The 22,157-nt window shown below is 36.9% G+C and overlaps 1 protein-coding gene across 1 annotated transcript in view; it reads right to left on the bottom strand.

Moving 5' to 3' along the window:
* Positions 1-22,157, bottom strand: part of CFAP47 (cilia and flagella associated protein 47) — a 562,540-nt gene that overhangs the window by 472,245 nt on the left and 68,138 nt on the right. Inside the window, exons 11-17 of the mRNA XM_040468820.1 lie at positions 21,200-21,252; positions 18,883-19,085; positions 15,550-15,672; positions 14,122-14,253; positions 11,283-11,360; positions 6,000-6,144; positions 1,091-1,185 (exon numbers count right to left, since the gene is read on the bottom strand). Of these exons, the coding sequence (XP_040324754.1) occupies positions 1,091-1,185; positions 6,000-6,144; positions 11,283-11,360; positions 14,122-14,253; positions 15,550-15,672; positions 18,883-19,085; positions 21,200-21,252 (829 nt within the window). The remainder of the gene's footprint in view (positions 1-1,090; positions 1,186-5,999; positions 6,145-11,282; positions 11,361-14,121; positions 14,254-15,549; positions 15,673-18,882; positions 19,086-21,199; positions 21,253-22,157) is intronic.

Raw genomic sequence — 22,157 nt, 5'->3', positions numbered from 1 at the left:
AACTGCCATAGAGAAGTCTGATTCTTGTTTAGGAGGATACAGCAACGTTGGTGAAGGAAACAAAGGCAAGAGAAACTTAGCTTAAATTAAATCTCCTTATAGCATGCAGCTCACTGACAGACACCTGAAACATGTAGAGCATGACCTTTCTCAAGCAACTCATGGCTGCCTGACTTCCTTAATGTTTTTGTTTTATTAAAGACTAAAAGTAACCTTATCGTAACAGTAGCTAGCCCCTCAAGGTCCTGAAAGCCTTGCTTTCAAATTCCCTAGAAACTTATACTATCCCTAACCCATACTAACTTAAAAGTCTATCATCGGTCACTCCTCACAACCCCAGTGCAGCTCTTTCTGCCCACGGTTCCTGTCCCCGTGCTTTAATAAAATCACCTTTTTGTACCAAACATGTCTTAACAATTCTTAGCCATGTGCTCAAGAACCCCATCAACATGACTTCTCACATTGAGAGTAGCAAGAAGCTCTCTCCTGGCACTTTTGTTGCAAAACTTCTGAAGTCAAAATACATGAGAAATGGCTCCTGAAATTTTGCCAGTGGTACCCCTTGTTCCTGGGCATATTCCAGGAAAGGTGTTTTCTTTGATTTTGTTTGTTGTTTTGAAATTACTAAACATCAAGGGATACTATAAAAAGAACCAGGATCATAGGAACCCCTCTTAAATCCTCACAGCACATCTTTGGTAATTTCAAGTAGTGATTCTAAAAGCATTAAACATTTAAATGTAAATACATTTAAATGTAAGTACAAAGCACATGCTAGCTCAAATATAAGTGATTTGGGGGTTAGCCTCAACTTTCCTTCATAACATGCCATATACTGAACTTTGTAAAGAACGTAACTGAGACCCTAGGTTCCTTGTATGTGTTTTCTGTACCTCATGAGACTCTGGAAGCATGAGCCAGACAGCTCTAGTAATCATTTTACCGAATTAAAAGGTATACCAAGGCATGTTTACAAGTAAGAAAAAGACCCACCACAAAAAGAGCTTAGATGACCTTTGAGAGCTTCTGAGTTAGGATTATCTAATTCCACTACTCCCCAGTAAAATGAGTAATAGAAAGCTGAACATACTTCTTTGGGAGAAAATGCTATGCCACATTCCAGAGATGTCCCTTCCTCTACCTCCAGAGAATATATGTCAGGAAATGCAGGGTCTGTGAAATGCCCTAAAAGACATAAAAAAGAACATTTTTTTTAAGTCAGATACATATCTATAATACCACTGTTAAATGTGGAAAATGAAACTTTGAAAAACCTCATCGGCATGTCTATAACAATCAAAAAGCAGTTGCTAAAGTATCTGTGCAGGGCTTCATAAACTTGCTGTTGGTTAAAAAATTGCTCCTAATTCCATGGTTCTAATCAGCCAAACTGACATTCAAAAATGGAACAAACATATTTAATCAGCAAATGGACGGTAAACCCAGTTTTAAAAACCTCCAAAGTCGAAGCAGCGTATCACAGTCATATTCAGATGAACGTAGAAAGGAATGAAGGTCAAAGTCAGGTAATGGACCGAATCGTAGATCCAAGAAAGTGAGGGTCTCATTCTCCAGCAAAGACAGAGCAGCGAAGACCCAGACCTCCTCCTGATGGCTCCAAGGGTCCACAAAGAAGAAAAGCAGAATTTTATACAAGGTCACTCTTTGACAAAATGGAATCACTCTAGATACGAAAGCATTAGGTGAAGATAAAGAAACTATCAAATAATAATGCAAACTTCAGGGTCAATAATTAAAACCACTTAAATAAATTTCTAAAAGAAGTTCCTGAAAGATCAAATGTTTGTTACAGTAGAACCTCTGTCCTCACTAAACAATTCTAAAAATCCTTTTTTCTCCCTAGAGTTTTCTGATTAACCCAAGGAATGGTAATTATTTCAATCACCTGTCAGGAAAAGAACTTCAATAACTCACTGACTGCACTCTCCTTCAACTTATTCAATTTCACTCACTTTGATGTATAACGTAAAAACCATTAGATGACTGAAAAGCCCATGAAGTGTGTATTAACACCAGCACTGTTTGTAATGTGGGAACAGATATACATATTATATAGGAAAGAGTACCCACCTAGAATGAGTATATATCTAGAAGACAGAAAATATAATAAAAACAGAGGAATAAATATTCATAAATATATTAGGAATATATACAATAAAAATAAATTTTCATAAATATCACTGTAATATTTATTAACATATAGTTTATGAAATGCAATAAGGCAAGACAGCTTCAAAAAGTATCTCTTAAGTGCCTATAATGTACACAGCACCATATTGGGTAAGTCTAGTAGAAAAGAAAACTTACAAACATAGTCCTTGACCTCAAAGAACTCACAGTGTGGTAGGGGAGTCAAACAGGTACACAGCTCTTTTTGATACAAGACAGAAATTGTTAGTACTATAATGAGACTTACACAATGTCTTAAGTGAGTAAAGATTAAAAAAATAATTTCAACCAACTGGACAGGAATGGGGATGGGGTTAATGACTCCTAGGGACTTGTAAGGCTGAAGCTAATTTATAAAAGTGGTGGGATCGCAGGCACCGGGAACAGAAGAAGAAGCATCCTAGGAGAAGGGAACCCAGGGCCACTGGAAGGAAATGTGGAACACAGTCTGGCTACAGCAGAGAGAGAGAGAGAGAGAGAGGCTGGAACCTACAAGGGGAAAGATAACTGGAAAGACAAGGCGCAGTCCTACCTAAATGGCTCTCAACACTTCCTCTCCCTTAAGTCCTCTATCCATTAATTGTGAAATGACCATGAGAAAAACCAAGTCTAATTTGTTGCAGAAGGGTAGTTATGTGGTCAAATACTTAATAATAACAGCATACATTTTTCAGAACACTTTAAGTATAAACTTTATTGTAAATTGTTAATAACTATTAAGATCAAGGGAAGTACTCCTAGACTGTGTCAGCAGCCTGCTGCTAAGAATCACTGCTATTGGTAACAGGAAGCCAGCAAAACTTTTTATTTTTTAATGTTCATTTACTTATTTTGAGAGAGAAAACATGCACGCCAGCAGAGGAGGGGCAGAGAGAGAGAGAGAGAGAGAGAGAGAGAGAGAGAGAGAGAGAATGAATCTCAAGAAGTTTCCGTGCTGTGATACCATGACGCAGGGCTCAATCTCACAAACTGTGAGACTATGACCTGAGCAGAAATCAAGAGTCAGATGCTTAGCCGACTGAGCCACCCAGGTGCCCCCCAGCAAAACTGTGAGCAGAGGACAGATGTGATAAGATCCTTGCTTTAAGGAGACCACTCTCTGAAAAAGGTATGAGGAGAAAAGCTTGGAGGCAAGGGAAAATTGGAAAAGATAAAGCAGTGGCCTAGAAGGGAGGCTTGACCCAGGGCTAAGGCCAAAGTGTAGAAACAAATGCCCTCTGCAGGCTAGCTTTACAGAAGAGCGAAGGGTCTGTGATCCATTGAACAAGGTGCATGAGAGTATATGAGGCAGAGGGCAAGAGTAAAGTGTTAAGCAACTGAAGTCACAATATTGAGACTGAAAAAAAAATATAGACTTCATATGTATTTCCAACTGCCTACTGTAATCATTCCTGAGCTAGGGCACAGTGTCCTCACACAGCATGCTCACCTAAACCTGATTCTCCTTCTATATTACATGAGATATGAAGTGTACTTCCAGTCACCTACCTCTTACAACCAAAAGCCGGGAAACACTGGAGCCTTGCTCCTCTTCCCTAATACCTGTGTCCACACGGTAACCAAGTCAGAGTATTTGTAATATCTCAGGACCGTGGCACTCCCTTCCTTCCCATCTCTAGCACCACTGCCTGTGTTCAGGCTTTCATCAGTTCTCATATGTAGGGCCACAATCCCTCGCTAATCTCCCTCTGGTCTTGCCCTTCTCATCCCCACATGTTCCCCCAGCCCATTCTCAACTTGGCTTCAAAAGAAAAATTAGCAAAATGTGAGCCTAAATCACACCACTGCCTGGATAATATATCCTTTAATGGTGCTGCCTAATCTCGAGGATAAAAGTCCAGAAAAGACCCTTAGTAACCTGGGTCTCACTTGCCTGTGCAGTCCAGTTCCTCCATGCTGTACACATCCTGAACTACTTGCCATATTAACTCATTTCTAGGCCTTTGCTTACACTCGTTCACATATCTCCTTTTCTTGTGTATCTCCTCCTCATTCTTCAGGACTCAGATTAGGCATCGGCTTCTCCAAGAAATCTTTCCTTACTACTGATTCTCAACGAGTTTTCCTGACATACGCTCCCTTAGCATCATGTACTGCCTTGTCTTATAGCATCTGCCATGCTATATGGTAATAACCTGATTTTCTGTCCAGCTGTCCTGTTATAGGTGGTCTTCATTTATCACTTAGATTCAATAGCCATCTTGCTCTGTACTGCTCTGCCCTGAATTCTACAGGTCGATTCAGCTAGACCCCGTTGTTCTTCTGCCTCTGATTCGGTTCAACCACAGGGAGACATAGCAGTGGGATGTCAGAAGGTAGGGGGTATTTATGCTCTCATGTCTTTACTGCGTTGGCCACCGTTCTGGCAATCACTGCACTCCATTACAGCCTAAGCTCTTATCAGTTGGTCCCTCTTTCATAGTTTCACTGATCATGAGGCTCCAGTAATATCTTGCCTCCTCTTACTCCTTCAGGTGTGGAGGTAGTAGTAGCTTCCATCCCTTGTTGATTTTTTAAGTTTATTTATTTTTGGGAGAGTGAGAGATTGCACAAGCGGGGGAGGAGCAGAGAGAGAGAGGGAAAGAACCCAAAGCAGGGTGCAGAATCCAAGATGTCAGCAAAGAGCCTGACGCGGGCTCAAACCCATGTACCGTGAGATCATGACCTGAGCCACACGGGTGTCCCCCCTTATTGATTTCTTTTAACCCAACTCCCACCTCCATAGATAAATTCCTTCCTTAAATTCTCTTCAGTTAAACCCTTTGAATGAGTGATCTGTTGACTACTGAGACCCTGACTGATAAACTTACTGTTCACTTCTTAACAACATAGAAAATTTCTTTTCTTTAAAGACTCAAAGTCTAGTATCTAGCCTATAATTGGTATTCAACAAATATTTATGGAAGAAGAAATGACCAAACCAATGGTTGGCAAGATTTTTCTGTAAGGGTCCAGATACTAAATACTGTAGGCTTTTCAAGCCATATGGTTTCTATCACAACTGTTCAACTCTGCCATTATAATATGCAAGGAGCCATAAATAATATGCAAGCAAATGAGTGGGTCTGTACTCCAATAAAACTTTATGTATAAAAACACATTTCAGGCCAGATTTAGCCACAGGCCTTACTGTGCCAACCACTGGAGTAAACAAATGAAATGTCTTTATAGAAGCACCTATCTTTTGGAGCACATGGGTGGCTCAGTCAGTTAGTGTCCAACTCTTGACTGCAGTTCAGGTCATGATCTCACAGTTTGTGAGATCAAGCCCCGCATTGGGCTCTGCGCTGACAGCTTGGAGCCTGCTTAGGATTTTCTCTCTCCCTCTCTCTCTGCCCCTCCCCTGCTTGTGCTCTCTCTTCCCAATACATTAAAAACTTAAAATAAAAAAAAAGAAGTGCCTATCTTTTAAACTTAATGTGACATAAAGATACTTAATACATGAGTAAACAGATAGCTCTCCACAGACATTTACCTGAAATTCTTGGGCAATTAAAATTAGCAATTAATAATTTCATTTTCATTTATAATATATACTTAGACATAACAGTCTTAACTAACTATATTAAATCAACTCATAAGCATAGTTATATGTTATGCATTAGCAAAATATTCTTATATTAATATTGGTATGTTTCCAGAAATAAAACCATGATGAGTTATAGAGTATAACCCATAAGAAAAGCATGCACTGAGTAATTAAAAACATTTAAGAACAATTGCCCTTGACTTACAGTATTTTTCAAAATCGTACCTTAAAGCAACTTAAAACTGTTTAAAAGAGTATTAATATAGTATAAAAAATATACCTAATTTACGTTGGAAGTCCAGAGAAAAACATTCAAAGTCTTGTAGATTAAATTTCACTCTGGCACGTGTTATACCTTTGTTTTTTATTATAAATGGAATAATCTGAGTAGCGCCAACATAGGTATCACTGAAGTTAAATACACCCTAAAATTTAAAAAAGAGAAAGAATTAGAAAGCAGAGTAATATTCTATGAAAATAATGTAAACCAAAAATTATACTTTAAGAATCTTAAAGTTCTCATCACAAGAAAAAGAATTTAACTATGCTTGGTGAAATACATTAACTGGATTTATTATGGTGATCATTTTGCAACACATACAAATATCAGATCATTATGTGGTACTCCTAAAACTAAGATAATGTTATATGTTAGTTACACCTTGATAAAAACTTTACACTGTTATTTCTTATCAAGGACATTAACTATAGTATGCTATAAAAATTGGTCACATTTTCCTTCCTTCCCCCTACCTCCTATATGTAATCAGTTACCAAATCCTGTTCATTCTGCCTCCTTCACCTCTTATCCCTAACATAATTGTATGAAGTTAGTAACTCATCACTTTTGATTTCATTTCTGACCTGAACTTTCTCCAATTCTCCCCTCCACAACTAAGTCACAAATTAAACTAACCGTAAATCTGATCATATCACTTCCTATCTTAAAATGTGATGATTCTCCTTCAATTTCCACACAAAGTCCAAATTTGTTAGCAGGGCTCATAAAGCTCATCTTGACCTTCCCCTGCCTCACCTAGCTCCACTCTTACCCCATGACTTCATACTTCAGCAAGCTATATGACCTGTCATTTCCAACCAATACCTGATGCTTCACCCTCTGTGTCTTTATCAATGTGTCCCTTCTGTTAGGAAGGCTTTTCTCTAACTTGAAATTGCCTGATAAAATATTATGTATCCTTCAAATCCCAGTTAGATAAACCAAAATTTATTATGCTGTGCTCAGAACTACTTCTCTTACTTATATTTACTTACCATTACATCATAAAGACTGGTTATTTGTTTACAGATCTGTCTCTCCTAGTGGACCTAAGGCCTGATTCATTTTTATATCTCTAGTACCTGAAACCTAGCTTAAATATATGTAAGTCATGTTTATTGAATGTATTGTTTTTTTAATGTGCACAACTTGGTGAGTTTAAGATGCAGCTATTTTTTGTTTTTCGTTTTTTAATTTTTTTAATGTTTTTATTTATTTTAGAGAGAGAGAGACAGAATGCGAGCAGGGGAAGGGCAGAGAGAGAGAGACAGAATCCGAAACAGGCTCCAGGCTCCGAGCTGTCAGCACAGAGCCCGATGCGGGGCTCGAACTCACGAACTGTGAATCATGACCTGAGCCGAAGTTGATGCCCAACCGACTGAGCCATCCAGGCGCCCCTGCTTCCCTTATGTTAATCTGTTTTGTATCTTAAAGTCTTCATATGAGTGAAGTCATATAATATTTGTCTTTCTCTAATTTCACTTAGCATAATACCCTCTAGCTCCATCCACGTAGTTGTAAATGGCAAGATTTCATTCTTTTTGATTGCTGAGTAATACTCCATTGTATATATATACCACTTCTTCTTACCCATTCATCCATCGATGGACATTTGGGCTCTTTCCATACTTTGCCTATTGTTGATAGTGCTGCTATAAACATGGGGATGCATGTATCCCTTTGAAACAGCATACCTGTATCCCTTGGATAAATACCTAGTAGTGCAATTGCTGGGTCGTAGGGTAGTTCTACTTTTAATTTTTGGAGGAACCTCCATACTGTTTTCCAGAGTGGCTGCACGAGTTTGCATTCCCACCAGCAGTGCAAAAGAGATCCTCTTTCTCTGCATCCTCAACCACATCTACTGTTGCCTGAGTTGTTCATGTTAGCCATTCTCACAGGTGGGAGGTGGTAGCTCATTGTGGTTTTGATTTGTATTCCCCTGATGATGAGTGATGTTGAGCATTTTTTCATGTGTCGGTTGGCCATCAGGATGTCTTTTGTGGAGAAGTGTCTACTCATGTCTTTTGCCCACTTCTTCACTGGTTTGTTTTTTAGGTGTTGAGTTTGATAAGTTCTTTATAGATTTTAGATACTAACCCTTTATCTGTTATGTCATTTGCAAATATCTTCTCCCATTCCGTTGGTTGCCTTTTAGTTTTGCTGATTGTTTCCATCGCTGTGCAGAAGATTTTCATTTTGATGAGGTACCAATAGTTCATTTTTGCTTTTGTTTCCCTTGCCTCCAGAGACGTGTTGAGTAAGAAGTTGCTGAAACCAAGGTCAAAGAGGTTTTTGCCTGCTTCCTCCTTGAAGATTTTGATGGCTTCCTGTCTTATGTTTAGGTCTTTCATCCATTTTGAGTTTATTTTTGTGTATGGTGTAAGAAAGTGGTCCAGCTTCATTCTTCTGCATGTCGCTGTCCAGTTTTCCCAGCACCACCTGCTGAAGAGACTGTCTTTATTCCATTGTATATTCTTTCCTGTATTGTCAAAGATTAGTTGGCCATACGTTTGTGGGTCCATTTCTGGGTTCTCTATTCTGTTCCATTGATCTGAGTGTCTGTTTTTGTGCCATTGAATGTATCTTAACTTCAGCAGACGTGCCAAGCATGTGCTGACATCACAAAATTCTGTAGGATTCCTCTTTTGGCAGAATTACTACATTTTAGCCTTACAGTTTCTAAGTAAAAGAATTATACATAACATTAAAGAGAAATGTTGAGGAAAATATTGCATTATGGTCAAATGGCCACTATCTGTCTCACTTATAATGTCAACCTAGTTCTACAGGTGAAATCTGTAAAATCCAATATGGGTCATAAAAGTCTGATGCTTTGTATATGCACAAAAATCACTCCTCTTTTGCCATGCTGGTCTTGTCCATATGTTCATTTGGATAAAATTTCATAATTGTTTTTAAGATACATATTCCATGCCATACAGTTATTAAATGTATTACTGACAAAGGTGCCTGGATGGCTTAGTCAGTTAAACGTCCATCTCTGGATTTCAGCTCAGGACATGATCTCATGGTTTGTGAGTCTGAGCCCCACGTTGGGCTTTGTGCTGAGAGCGTGTACCCTGCTTGGGACTCTCTCTTTCCCTCTCTCTCTGCCCCTCCCCTGCTCACTCACTCTCAAAAATAAATAAACTTTAAAAATCTTTTAAAAAATAAAAATAAACACATGTATTACTGATAATATCTGGTGATGCCAGAATATTATATTTAAAAGGCAGTTAGGCAGCTATGCTTAAAATTCAACATATTAAAGAATATTGATATATATTAATATCAAGTCTTAAAAAATTACTCGATTGTACCATAACATGCAAAGCATGCCACAAATTCCTTTAGGGTGTGGAAATTAAATAGTAAAAGTCTCCATACACTTCTAATATTGTTCAAGGAGAAACACTATAGCAATGGAAAAAAGCACTCTAGATACTAAGGGTTTAGTCTCGAAGAATCACCACAGTCTTGGACAAGCCAGCCTAGTATTTGCCAATTGATGTGGACTTATCATGTCTTCAACACCAAATAAAATAAAGGTGAGAAAATTATAACTCAACGGGGCACCTGGGTGGCTCAGTCAGTTAAGTGTCTGACTTCGGCTCAGGTCATCATCTCACGGTCCTTGAGTTCAAGCCCCCACCTAAGGCTCTGCACTAACAGCTCAGAGCGTGGAGCCTGCTTCAGATTCTGTGTGTCCCTCTCTCCCTCCCTCCCTCCCTCTCTCTCTCTGTCTCAAAAATACACAAACATTAAAAAAATTAGTTAAAGAAAAGAAAATTATAACTTAAAGCAAGACACTAGAATTGTGGTGATGCCATTAAAGTACAGAATAGAAATGAGGCCCTACTGGAGGCACTGGCAGCCTCATCAAGATCTGCTCAATTTAATTCAGCACCAGAATGGTGTCAGGTGCTGCAGTACTAGTGGGAGACAAAAACAGATGTGCAGATGACCTCAAAATAATACGACAAATGCTATGATGAAGATGTTCCCAGAGTTTAAGATGTTTGTAACATGTTACAAATTCCACAATGGAGGGGCATATGAGCCTGCTTTGAAGGATCAGAGTTAAATTTTTTGGGTAGATGAGACCAGACTTAATTCCTGAGAGACTTGCCAGGAAAAAAAAAAAAAAAAGTATGTGTGTGTATGTACTCTGTCAATTGTAGGACAAAGTTTTAGCAGGGTACAGAGCAATGATTTAAAAAATAAATACAACTAGGGGTGCCTGGATGGCTCAGTCGGTTAAGCATCCGACTTCAGCTCAAGTCATGATCTCACAGTTCGTGAATTCGAGTCCCACACGAGGCTCTGTACTGACGGTGTGGAGCCTGTCGCTCGCATAGAGTTCTGTGTCTCCCTCTTTCTGCCCTTCCTCCATCCCTGCACACTCTCTCTCTCAAAAAATAAATATTAAAAATACATACATACATATATACAACTATAGTTCAGAAAATGCAAATCAAGACCACAGTGAGATAGCATTTTATACTTAATAGATAGATAAACATGAAGTCTTACAATACAACTTATGGAAAAAAAGGATGTGGGGTATTGGAAACTTGAGAAGAAAATATGGCAACTATCTTGTGAAGCCAAAAATGCACATATTCTGCGATTCAGCAACTCCACTCCTAGAGAAACACTGGCATTTGTACCTTGTAAGATATGTACACAAATGTTCCCAGCTGTCATGTTTGTAGTAACCAGAAAACAGAAACACTTCATTGAATGCACAGCAGAATGGATCTACAAATTACAACAGGTCTACTACAACATAACGGACTACTAAGCAGAAGTGAGAAGGAAAAAAATACAGCTACACACAATTTAGATAAACTTTGCAAATATAATAGTCAGTTAAAAGTAACTCACCAAAGACTACACACAGCGCATGTTTGTTACAAAGCTCAAAAATGAATGAGCCAGGGGCGCCTGGGTGGCTCAGCCGGTTGAGCATCCAACTTTAGCTCAGGTCATGATCTCACGGTCTGAGAGTTCAAGCCCCGTGTCGGGCTCTGTGCTGACAGCTCAGAGCCTGGAGTCTGCTTCAGATTCTGTGTCTAGCCACCCAGCCACCTCGTTCAGTGGTAAATAATTAAACCTTCATTTCATATTCTGCTTCATCACTTATATTACATATATAAATTTCGATGTGCCAAAGTATTATATAATAAAATATTTTCAAACATAAATGGGTTGACTAGGGACACAAAACACAAGTCACCACACTTATAAACCAGTTCCACAAATAGGTAACGTACTCACCGGGTTAATTTCCACATCAGCAATCTCAACAGATCCAACAATCCTAAGGTCTATGACATTTGCATGGCGAATAGCAACCTTATTTAAGAAAAATATAAAACTTTGTAGAAACCGCATTAAAATCTCCTCGCATCTTGCTAAAGTGTTACCTGGCATTTCGTAATATTTTAAAATTCAAGTACTCATACCATATTATAAATGTCACAAGATTTATTCTGACAGTTGTCATCGCATTTCTTGTTATGCAGAATTTATTCCTAAGAGGAATGAATGTTCAACTCTCAAAAACCTACACCACAAGCAGGACCAGTTCACAGCTTATGAATTTGATGACAGAGTTCTACCCATGTGACTAGATGTTATTGCCACTCCCTGTATCCCTTTTGTATTTACCTAATTTCAAGAGATTATTCAAAATTAAAACAGACAGGGCACTGAGTACAAACACTTCTTCCCATGGCAAGACACTAACATCCACAATGACCATAATAATGAAAGTAGCTAAAAAAACATTGCTGAGTAAATGAGCCAGGAATCGTGCTAAATACATTGTCTCCTTTTTATTCCTCAGTATCCTGTGAGGTCGTTAATATGAATATCCTAATTTCCAACTCAGGAAAATTGAGGCTCAGAGAGGCAGAGGATTTTGCTTTTTTCTTGATGTCTCAGAACAGCAGTGGCTAAATTTGAACAAAGGACTACCTGAACACTCAACTGCCTCTGGGAAAATTAAGATAGTGAAATAAGAATTTCGTTTCATGAATTCCTACAAAATTAGAAATGTAGATTAACTGAATATTAAAGTGTCTAAGCAAAATCTCAGAAGCACAATAACAGCATTCGCTGAAAGCCTTACCTGTATAAGAATAGAGTATAACAAGTCTGGATTTAAATCTAAATATATATCTAAGAAAGAGATATGAATGTATTTTACCCTTTCCACAGAAACTCAGTGACACTATACTTTCTGTATATTGTATGATATGAATATATTGTACCCTTTCCACAGAAAGTCAGTGACTGTACATAGGCAAATAAACTCCAAATTGTCATTTGTTCAAAATTATTGGGGAAAGCTATGTTCCATTTAATCTTATTAACTAAATCAGTATATTCATAATATTATACAACTGCCAAATTTTATTTGAAGAATATATACTATAAAAACAAAATACTTGACTAAAATCATAAAAAGCATCATTTAATGATTCAGAGGAAATTACAAATCAACATGTTCTTCATTGATGAACCCCATACATAATCTCAACTTTTCAGGGCTGTTTTTTACCCACCTCCGCATCATTTGTAATCCACTGAATCTACAACAGAAACTAACATAAAATTTGTGCCCAGGAAATACGTGTTGAACGGATGAATAAATGAATCTTATTATATTTTGTTAAAAAGGTAAGTATTGTAAAAACAGCATAACCTTCTAATATAGTGGAAATTAATCTTTTAGTAAAATCTGTATTTTAGTGGCATTATTTTTTGTTTTCCAGAATATTATATAAAAAAATTCTGTTCAAATCTCAGACCATATACCACAATATATAATTTATAAACACCCTTCAATACATATTTCTTTTTAAAAGTAAGATACAATCATTTGATGGTTTATTTGGAACAATTTTTGGTGTTTATCACATTAATAATATTGTCAAATTATTTAAAAATTAACTGTTAGGGGAAATTAAGGATAAAACAGAGGATATATCCAAAACTATTCATTTTGATTTGATAAGTGTACCTATCATTTCTAATGTAAGTAAATATACACAGTTGATCATTAGACTATCAAGAGTATTCCATTCCTTGGGGCACCTGGGTGGCTCAGTCACTTAAGCGTATGACTTCAGCTTAGGTCATGACCTCACGGTTTGTGAGTTTGAGCCCTGCATCTGGCTCTGTGCTGACAGCTCAGAGCCTGGAGCCTGCTTTGGATTCTGTGTCTCCCTCTCTCTCTGCCCCTCCCCCACTCGTGTTCTCCCTCTCTCTCTCTCTCAAAAATAAATAAACATTAAAAAAAATTTTTTAAAAAAGAGTATTCCACTCCTTGAGTTTATAATAACATTTATCAGAGACTGGTCTTATGTTTTATTTGTTCTGTTTAGTGATCACTTAGAGAAGCCTCTAAAATCAAGGTAATATCTTTTCCTATTTAAATAGCTCTAAGAATATAAACTAGTACACATTTTATGCATGCTACAAAATATAGATATTAACACCATATAGAATTTGCCTACAATTCATAAAGTCATTGAAGCTACTTAGAACTAACATTCCAAAATTGATTAATTTTTCTTAAGGTATCTAGTTAAATCAAATATCTAATTAATGTCATGTAAAAAAGTCATCCTTTCCTCTATGACTAATGAAGACTTAGCACAACTTAGAGACACCAAACATCATTCTAATTTCATGTGAAAAATGCCTCATACTGATGAAAGGTATCCATTTCAACTTAGTAGAAATTTCCATTACTAACTTTCACCAAAATATTTTCTACAAATCCTCTTGCCAGGTTCTGCTAACCATTTCTATAAGATTATACAGGTAAAGTTGCTTATTTCAAAGACCTCTAAAAACTGCATTTTTTAGAGGTAACTCAGCTGCTAAAAAAAATAACACAAATTTTAAAACCAATTGATTAGTATCACAAACCATTAAACCATTAAAACCCATTCCCATTAGAAGAAATCATTAAAACAAGTTTTCTAAGAATAAAACACACACAACATTTTACAGTATTATACCTACTATTATAAATATCTAAAAACAACCAAACAAATCCACATAGACATACATAAGGTATGAATACATATATGCATAAACATACCTTTGCTCTTGTATGAAATTTTTCTGCTACAGTTGGTGTACAGGAGATATTGAGAACAGTTAGTCCCCCAAATGGAATTATTCCTTGTGATGGAACAATATTAATGGTAGACAAAAGACTCTGGTCACAAACCTGTAAGTGAAAATTTGCAGAAATGCTACATTATCCCTTTAAAGTTACTGTTCTGAAGCTTTCATAAGAAAGCTTCCAAACTACTACCTAGAGAGAGGACCCTGGGCACAGAGCATGAGATGATTTTGTAATAAGTTTTCAAACACTAGACACGCAAATAAACTTCAAGAAGGGTTTGTAGCCCTAACCCAGGAAACAGAAATTTCGGTAGTGGTGGCATCCAATTGAAAAAAAGATAATGAAGTTTATTGTCTGGAACGTTTTCAAGACACTGCAAAACTTACAAGGATGAGACATATCTGTTAGAGAAGATGACAAAATTCTAGATACTACTTTGATAGTTTGTCTTTTTCCTGACAGTAAATACTGAAAGCAACATTACAGGGTGGGGGGGGGGGGAGGGGGGGAGAGAGCAAGATGATAACCCTCCTCTTCTCTGTTATCTCCTTGATAACATAATGCCTAAGATATCATTTTGATCTTCGAAAAAGTTCTAAGCACCTTACCAAAGGATTTATGGTGTGGTTTCTCAGAGGGTAATTTACGAGTATCTACCATGCTTGAAGCCAGAATAATTTAAAGGAAAATTGGTTAAGGTATTTTTGGAATGAAGGAGCAAATAGACCTCAGAAGTAGTTTTCAAGCAACAGAATAGATAAAGGTATCTGGGTTTTTCTGTTTTTTTTTGTTTTTTTTTTTTTTTCTTTTCGTTTGGGCAGAAGAAGACATGTAGATACAAAGCCTGAATGAAAAGTTTCAAACACTAACCTCTACTGGGAGATCTTAATATATTTTTAAGCAAAAAAAATTCTATCACCACTTTAAACACCCCTCACCCTGTAATTCAAATCAGGAACAACAAGTATAAAAAGAGTATCTTTAGAAGGATCTTGCTCTAGGTCCCAGTTTCTACCATAATAGTCCTGATGATAGGGTGAAAATGAAGAAAGAAGGAAAAACATGTAATTAAATATAGAGTTGTAATAGCAACAATGGATACTTTCTGAAGTGTTATTTTTTCAAATTATCTTTTCAATAAGACAAAATGACAGGAAGAAAAAGAAGGGTAAGAAGAAAAAGAGAGACTAAGGGAGGGAAAAAAAGGAGAAAAAACTTCGTGTGGGAAATTACAAGGACAAAGTAGATGAAATGTACTCAGGTAAGTCTCATACGAAATATTATGAGACTAATATTAGCATCAGCCAATTTATAAAGCAACACTAGTGTTCATGGCAAAAGATTAATTCAAATTATAATGTGATCTGCTCCAAACAAGATTCCAAGATTCTACATTACCTTGAAATAAGCATGGTTTTGTCCTACATTGTGTAGAATCGCTTTCCTCCAAGTTGTTAAACCTTGAGGGCTATTACCGAAGAGGATCCTTGGCTCCAAAAATACGACCTCGGTGTGGCCAATCTAATAATAAAAGAGAAGTTATGATAGAAATAATAATAAATATTTTTATCCCCTACCAAATGACTCAAATTTTTTCAGCTTCATGGAAATTTCTAGAATATGAAGTGTTATCGGATGTTAATATGTACTTAAGAGAAAGGAAAAATAGAATGGAAGATCTAAAACGTAATGCTAAATGGAGGAAGGCAGGGGGATTAAGACAACTCAATGGAGGAAGTAAATATGAGACTTAGAATCATGTAGATTAATCACTGAAGGAGATCTTAGAAATCATCTATCCAACCATGTACAGGGTGTTACCACGTGCTCTGCAAAAGTAAAGAGTTCAAGAGTCCCCTAGCATAGGAAATAATGTGCCAAATGAAATTATATTGTCACGTTTTTACTAGAAGTCTTCTCTTAACACTTATTATGTTGATAATGCACACTTTGCTTATCTGAGAATGAGGAGGTAGTTCACTGTGATTCAGAGTTACTTAGGCACAGAACTCCTCCTTAACCCTGCACAAATAACTTCCCCAACTACAGTATCATAGGACACTCTGTGAAAATGCTGATATTATCTATCTCTCCTATTTCACAGGAAAGGAAACAATAACAAAGGGGAACTGGAACTCAAGTAGTCCAATTCCTTATTCAGGGCTCTTTATACCACATCCTATTATCTCTATCTATGATGAATTATTTATTGTCTTAGTAGGTTTTAATACTTTCTTATAATTATTTGAAGAATATGACTTGGGAAATTGGAATAATAGATTTGTAAACAAAGCTAATAGGGGCGCCTGGGTAGCTCAGTCAGTTAAGCGTCTGACTTCAGGTTAGGGATGTGATCTCACGGTTCGTGGGTTCTAGCCCGATGTCAGGCTCTGTGCTGACAGCTCAGAACCTGGAACCTGCTCCATATTTTGTGTCTCCCTCTCTGCCTCTCTCCTGCTCACTTCTCTTTCTCTCTTTCTCTCTCTCTCTCTCTCTCAAAAATAAATAAAATGTTAAAAAAACATTTTAAAAATTAAAAAAATAGGGGTGCCTGGGTGGCTCAGTCGGTTAAGCGTCCGACTTCAGCTCAGGTCATGATCTCACAGTCTGTGGGTTTGAGCCCCGCATCGGGCTCTTGCCTGACAGCTCAGAGCCTGGAGCCTGCTTCCGATTCTGTGTCTCCCTCTCTCTCTGCCCCTCCCCTGCTCATGCTCTGTCTCTCTCTGTCGCAAAAATAAATAAAAACATTCAAAAAATTAAAAAAAAATTAAAAAAATAAACAAAGCTAACATAACAAAGTGGTCAACTAAATACTTCATAAATTAATGACAACGAACATTTTATTTAATTACTTCATGTTCCTCCATCTTTACTTTCTTAAGAGAAACACTTCACAATTCATTTAACTTTAAGGATGTCAAGAATTTATCATAAAATAACCTAACCCATTATTCTGAGATCTCAGACTTTATTTTTAAGCAATCCTAGGGTAGGAAAGTGGACACATTTTAACAAAGGGTAACAGCAAAGACTGTGGAGGCAAAGAGATCTGGATAGAAATTCCATCTAGAGCATTTACTACATGTGTGAACTCACCGTCGTTAATTACCCACCCTAATCCCACATTTCCTCATCCATCAACTGAGTCATAAATACAGCCTTACAGAGTTGTTGTAAAGATTAAATTAGAAAATACATGAATAGCATTTAGCATCCTGCCTAACACAAAGTAACTAATAAATGACATTACTAATGCAAAGCCTAAACTACTAAATTGTTCATCTTTTATCTGTTAGAAAAAAAACACATGGGGTATGTGAGCAAATTTATATTAGTAACTTTGTCATACACAGTTATGAAAGCAACAGTTAAAGAACTATGTGCATATATTCACCAAAATACATCTATAAAAATGTCAACAGAAGCACTATTATAGTAGTGATAAATCTGAAACAATCCAAATCCCCATCAGCTGTGTGATAGAAAAATGATGGTATAGTCACACAATGGAATACTATTCAGGAATGAGAATGAATACACTGTCACCACACGTTTCAGAATAGACAAAGCCCACAAACCTAATGATGAACAAAAGAAGCCAGACAAAAAAGAGAACACATGTTTTGATTACATTTAAATAAAGCTCACAACAAAGATTAATCTATGTCCTTAGAAGTAAGGATAGTGATGACTCTGGGAGGGATGGAGTGACTGGAACTGTAAATTGGGGAGGGAAGGATGGTTCTTGTGGAATATTAGTCATATGCTATTTCTTGATCTGGTTGATCTGGGTGTGAGTTACAAAGGTGCCATCAGTCTGTAAAGACTGAACAATATGGAAATCATAATATACTTTTCTGTATGTATAATATATACTGTATGTATACTATATACTTCAATAGAAAGTTTTTTAAAGAACAGTAAGTAATTTAAACATAGGGAAAAAAGTAAGGTCCTGCTGATTTCAAGCCTAGAGCAGAGGAAAGACCGTACTGATTGATGCCATCATTAAAGTGGATGAATCTCTTATCTCTTAAGGCTATGAGCTCCTTCATAGCTGAAATATTTAAGAGCATGATCATGGCCTGGAGATAGAGACGAGATGTAATAAAACAGCATTGGCTTGTTAAATTACTACCAATATTGGAAAGAAAATTTAGTACACAAGTAAAGTGGATTCTTGGTGATGACAAGACATGAACTTAAGGCCTTCTGGGCTCTACCACAGAATGTTAAAATCAATATACTGCAGTTTTAACTTTACTCATATTTATTATAAGCAGTATGTTCTATAAAAATAAGAATTTCCATATCTCCTTACTATGTAAATTACATGATCCATTTCACACTGAGTTATTAATTATTACTAGAATTCTAACAAGACATTATAGGACAAAAACACAATTTTTTCTATTTTTCTTTTAATGAAGTAATTGTTAAGTGGCTTTCATGCTATTTTATGTTTAGAAAGGCTCTAATAACAATCTAGTACCATTGGCACCAAAGTCTTGGATTTCTGAGTTAATTCTAGGTAACACAATACCATTTTTTAGCAAAGTCTTCATTTATGGTAGAGAAGTGGTACCAAGAGGATGGGTAATTCAGTTAAAAAAAAATACTGCAAGGAAAATCAGTTTTACTAATATATATATACCTAACTATACACACATATATATGCCCAACCAATTTAGAGTCTTCAAAATAAAAATCATATCCAATGGAAATCATTACTTGTGCAACACATTTTAGGGTCATCGTGTTTCCTTCATTGACGTGAAGAACAAATTCTCCCCTTTCCGGAGAATTGAAACCTGGCTGCCATGTTACTTCACATTGCAAGGAGGAATATGGTTCAACAGTGCCTAGAGAGGATTTAGAAAGAACAGACATGGACCATATTTTAATTGCATTTATTTTAATATCCAAAATAAGAGCTGGCATAAAAATGTAATGACATTATATAATAAATTATTTAAATTAAATTCAAAATATAGGGAAATACTATATGAGAGATTATCAAATGAGTACAGACCTAGAGAGTTTGATTAAAAGCTAACATGCATACCTTATTTTCCAATTTTATTAAGCAGATCAAAATATTTGACAAAAAGTATGCCAATATTTAGCAAACTTTCTCCTTCACATTTCCCAACACTCTGAAATACTTATTAACATCACTCATTCAGTTTTCAGAGTAAAAAATTACAATTACCAGAGGCTTTTTTGTTTTTATATGTTCACAGTCCTAGAGATAGAACTTCTGATATTGCTACCAGTAATTAACACATTTCTATAATTCAAATGTATTGAGAACCCAGGAGATATTAGGCACATTTGGTGTGGGCTGCTTTATCTGTTTAAACTCATCATTTCCTTTGGAGTAAGAAAATAATATTTGATGGAAAGAATGACTTACAAGTTCTTCCTCCAAAGGAAAATTCAAATGCATGGAACATTAAACAGAATGATGAGTGAGTGTCACAAATATACTTTGCCTTAGGGTTAGGTACATTTTCATGCGATGGCAGTTTCCATAAATTTAAAAACATAGTGCGTACCTCTTAGTTTTGCAGTGGTCAAGTAGAGAAATAATAAGACATGGAAAGCAATTACCATAGTGTGTGATGCCACGAAAACACCCAGTGCCAGATGTTATTGTTAACACTTCTGAGTGCCAATACTATGGTAGGCACCATAATTTATAAAGAGAAAAGAAACTGCTCAGGGAAAAACTAACAGTCTAGTGGCGTCCATCAGGATTATATTTATCTGGGAGGAATCAAGCTGGTGGAAAAGTAGGGGGATCATTATTTCCCCCTCATCCCTCCAACACAGTTGAATTGAAGTCAGATCATCATAAAGAACTCACCAAACTCCACACCCGAAAAACAAATAACCCAGTGAAAAAATGGGCAGAAGACATGAATACACTTTTCCAAAGAAGACATCCAGATGACCAACAGACACATGAGACGATGCTCAACATCACTCCTCATCAGGGAAATACAAATCAAAGCCACACTGAGATACCACCTCATGTAGATCTGAGTGGCTAAAATGAACAAATAAGGAGACTATAGATACTAGAAAGGATGTAGAGAAATGGGAACCCTCTTGCACTATTGGTGGGAATGCAAACTGGTGCAGCCACTCTGGAAAAGAGTGTGGGGGTTCCTTAAAAAATTAAAAATAGAATTACTCTACAACCCAGGAATAGCACTGCTAGGAATTTACCCAAGGGATACAGGAGTGTTGATGCATAAGGGTACATGTACCCCAATGTTTATAGCAGCACTTTCAATAAGAGCCAAATTATGGAAAGAGCCTAAATATCCATCAATTAACGAATGGATAAAGAAGATGTGGTTTATATATACAATGGGATACTACTTGGCAATGAGAAAGAATGAAATCTGGCCATTTACAGCAATATGGATAGAACTGGAGGGTATTATGCTAAGTGAAAGAAGTCAGTCAGAAAAAAACAGATATATGTTTTCACTCATATATGGATCTTGACAAACTTAAAAGAAGACCATGGGGGAGGGAAAGGGGGAAAAAAAGTTACAGAGGGGTGCCTGGGTGGCTCAGTTGGTTGAGCATCTGGCTTTGGCTCAGGTCATGATCTCATGGTCCATAAATTCGAGCCCCGCGTCGGGCTCTGTGCTGACAGTTCAGAGCCTGGAGCTAGCTTTGGATTCTGTGTCTCCCTCTCTCTCTGCCCCTCCTCAACTTGAGCTCTGTCTCTATCAAAAAGTGAATAAACATTAAAAAAATTAAAAAAAAAAGTTACGGAGAGGAAGGGAGGCAAACCATAAGAGACTCTTAAATACAGAGAACAAACTGAGGGTTGATGGGGGGTGGGAGGGAGGGGAAAGTGGGTGATGGGCATGGAGGAGGGCATTTGTTAGGATGAGCACTGTGTGTTGTATGGAAGCCAATTTGACAATAAATTATATTTTAAAAAATGTGAGACAGGAAACCATCAAAATCCTAGAGGAGATAACAGGCAACAGCCTCTTTGACCTCGGCCATAGTAACTTCCTACTTGACACATCTCCGAAGGCAAGGGAAATAAAAGCAAAGATGAAGTATTGGGTCCTCATCAAGATAAAACCTTCTGTACAGCAAAGGAAACAATCAATAAAACTAAAAGGCAACTGATGGAATGGGAGAAGATACTTGCAAATAGCATATTGGATAAAGGGCTAGTATCCAAAATCTACAAGGAACTTACCAAACTCAACACCCCAAAAACAAATAATCCAGTGAAGAAATGGGCAGAAGACATGAATGGAGTCTTCTCCAAGGAAGACATCCAGATGGCCAACAGACATATGAAACAATGCTTTACGTCATTCATCATAAGGGAAATACAAATCAATACCACAATGAGATACCACCTCACACCTGTCAGTGGCTAAAATTAACAACTCAGGAAACAACAGAAGTTGTCAAGGACGCGGAGAAAGGGGAACCCTCTTCACTATTGGTGGGAATAGTGCAGCCACTGGTGCAGCCACTCTAGAAAACAGTGTACAGGTTCCTCAAAAAATTAAAAATAGAATTACCCTATGACCCAGCAATAGCACTACTAGGATTCTATCCAAATGATACAGGGATGCTTTTTCGAAGGGGTACAAGTACCCCAATGTTTATAGCAGCACTATCAACAATAGCCAAATTATGAAAAGAACTCAAATGTTTATCAACTGATGAATAGATTAAGAAAATGTGGTGTATATATACACAATGGAATACTACTTTGCAATGAAAAAGAATGAAATCTTGCCATTTGCAATTACGTAGATAGAACTGAAATGTATTATGCTAAGGGAAGTCAGTCAGAGAAAGACAGATACCATGTTTTCACTCATATGTGGAATTTGAGAAACTTAACAGAAGACCCTAGGGGAAGGGAAGGAAAAATTAGTTATGAACACAGAGGCAAACCATAAGACACTCTTTTTTTTTTTTTTTTTCAACGTTTATTTATTTTTGGGACA

This window comes from Herpailurus yagouaroundi, unplaced genomic scaffold (assembly GCF_014898765.1).
Source record: "Herpailurus yagouaroundi ecotype Mexico unplaced genomic scaffold, PumYag 67793, whole genome shotgun sequence".
In the NCBI taxonomy this organism is placed as follows: Eukaryota; Metazoa; Chordata; class Mammalia; order Carnivora; family Felidae; genus Herpailurus; species Herpailurus yagouaroundi.
Note: the sequence above shows the minus strand (reverse complement) of the source record. Positions and strands in the feature narration are given on the sequence as shown.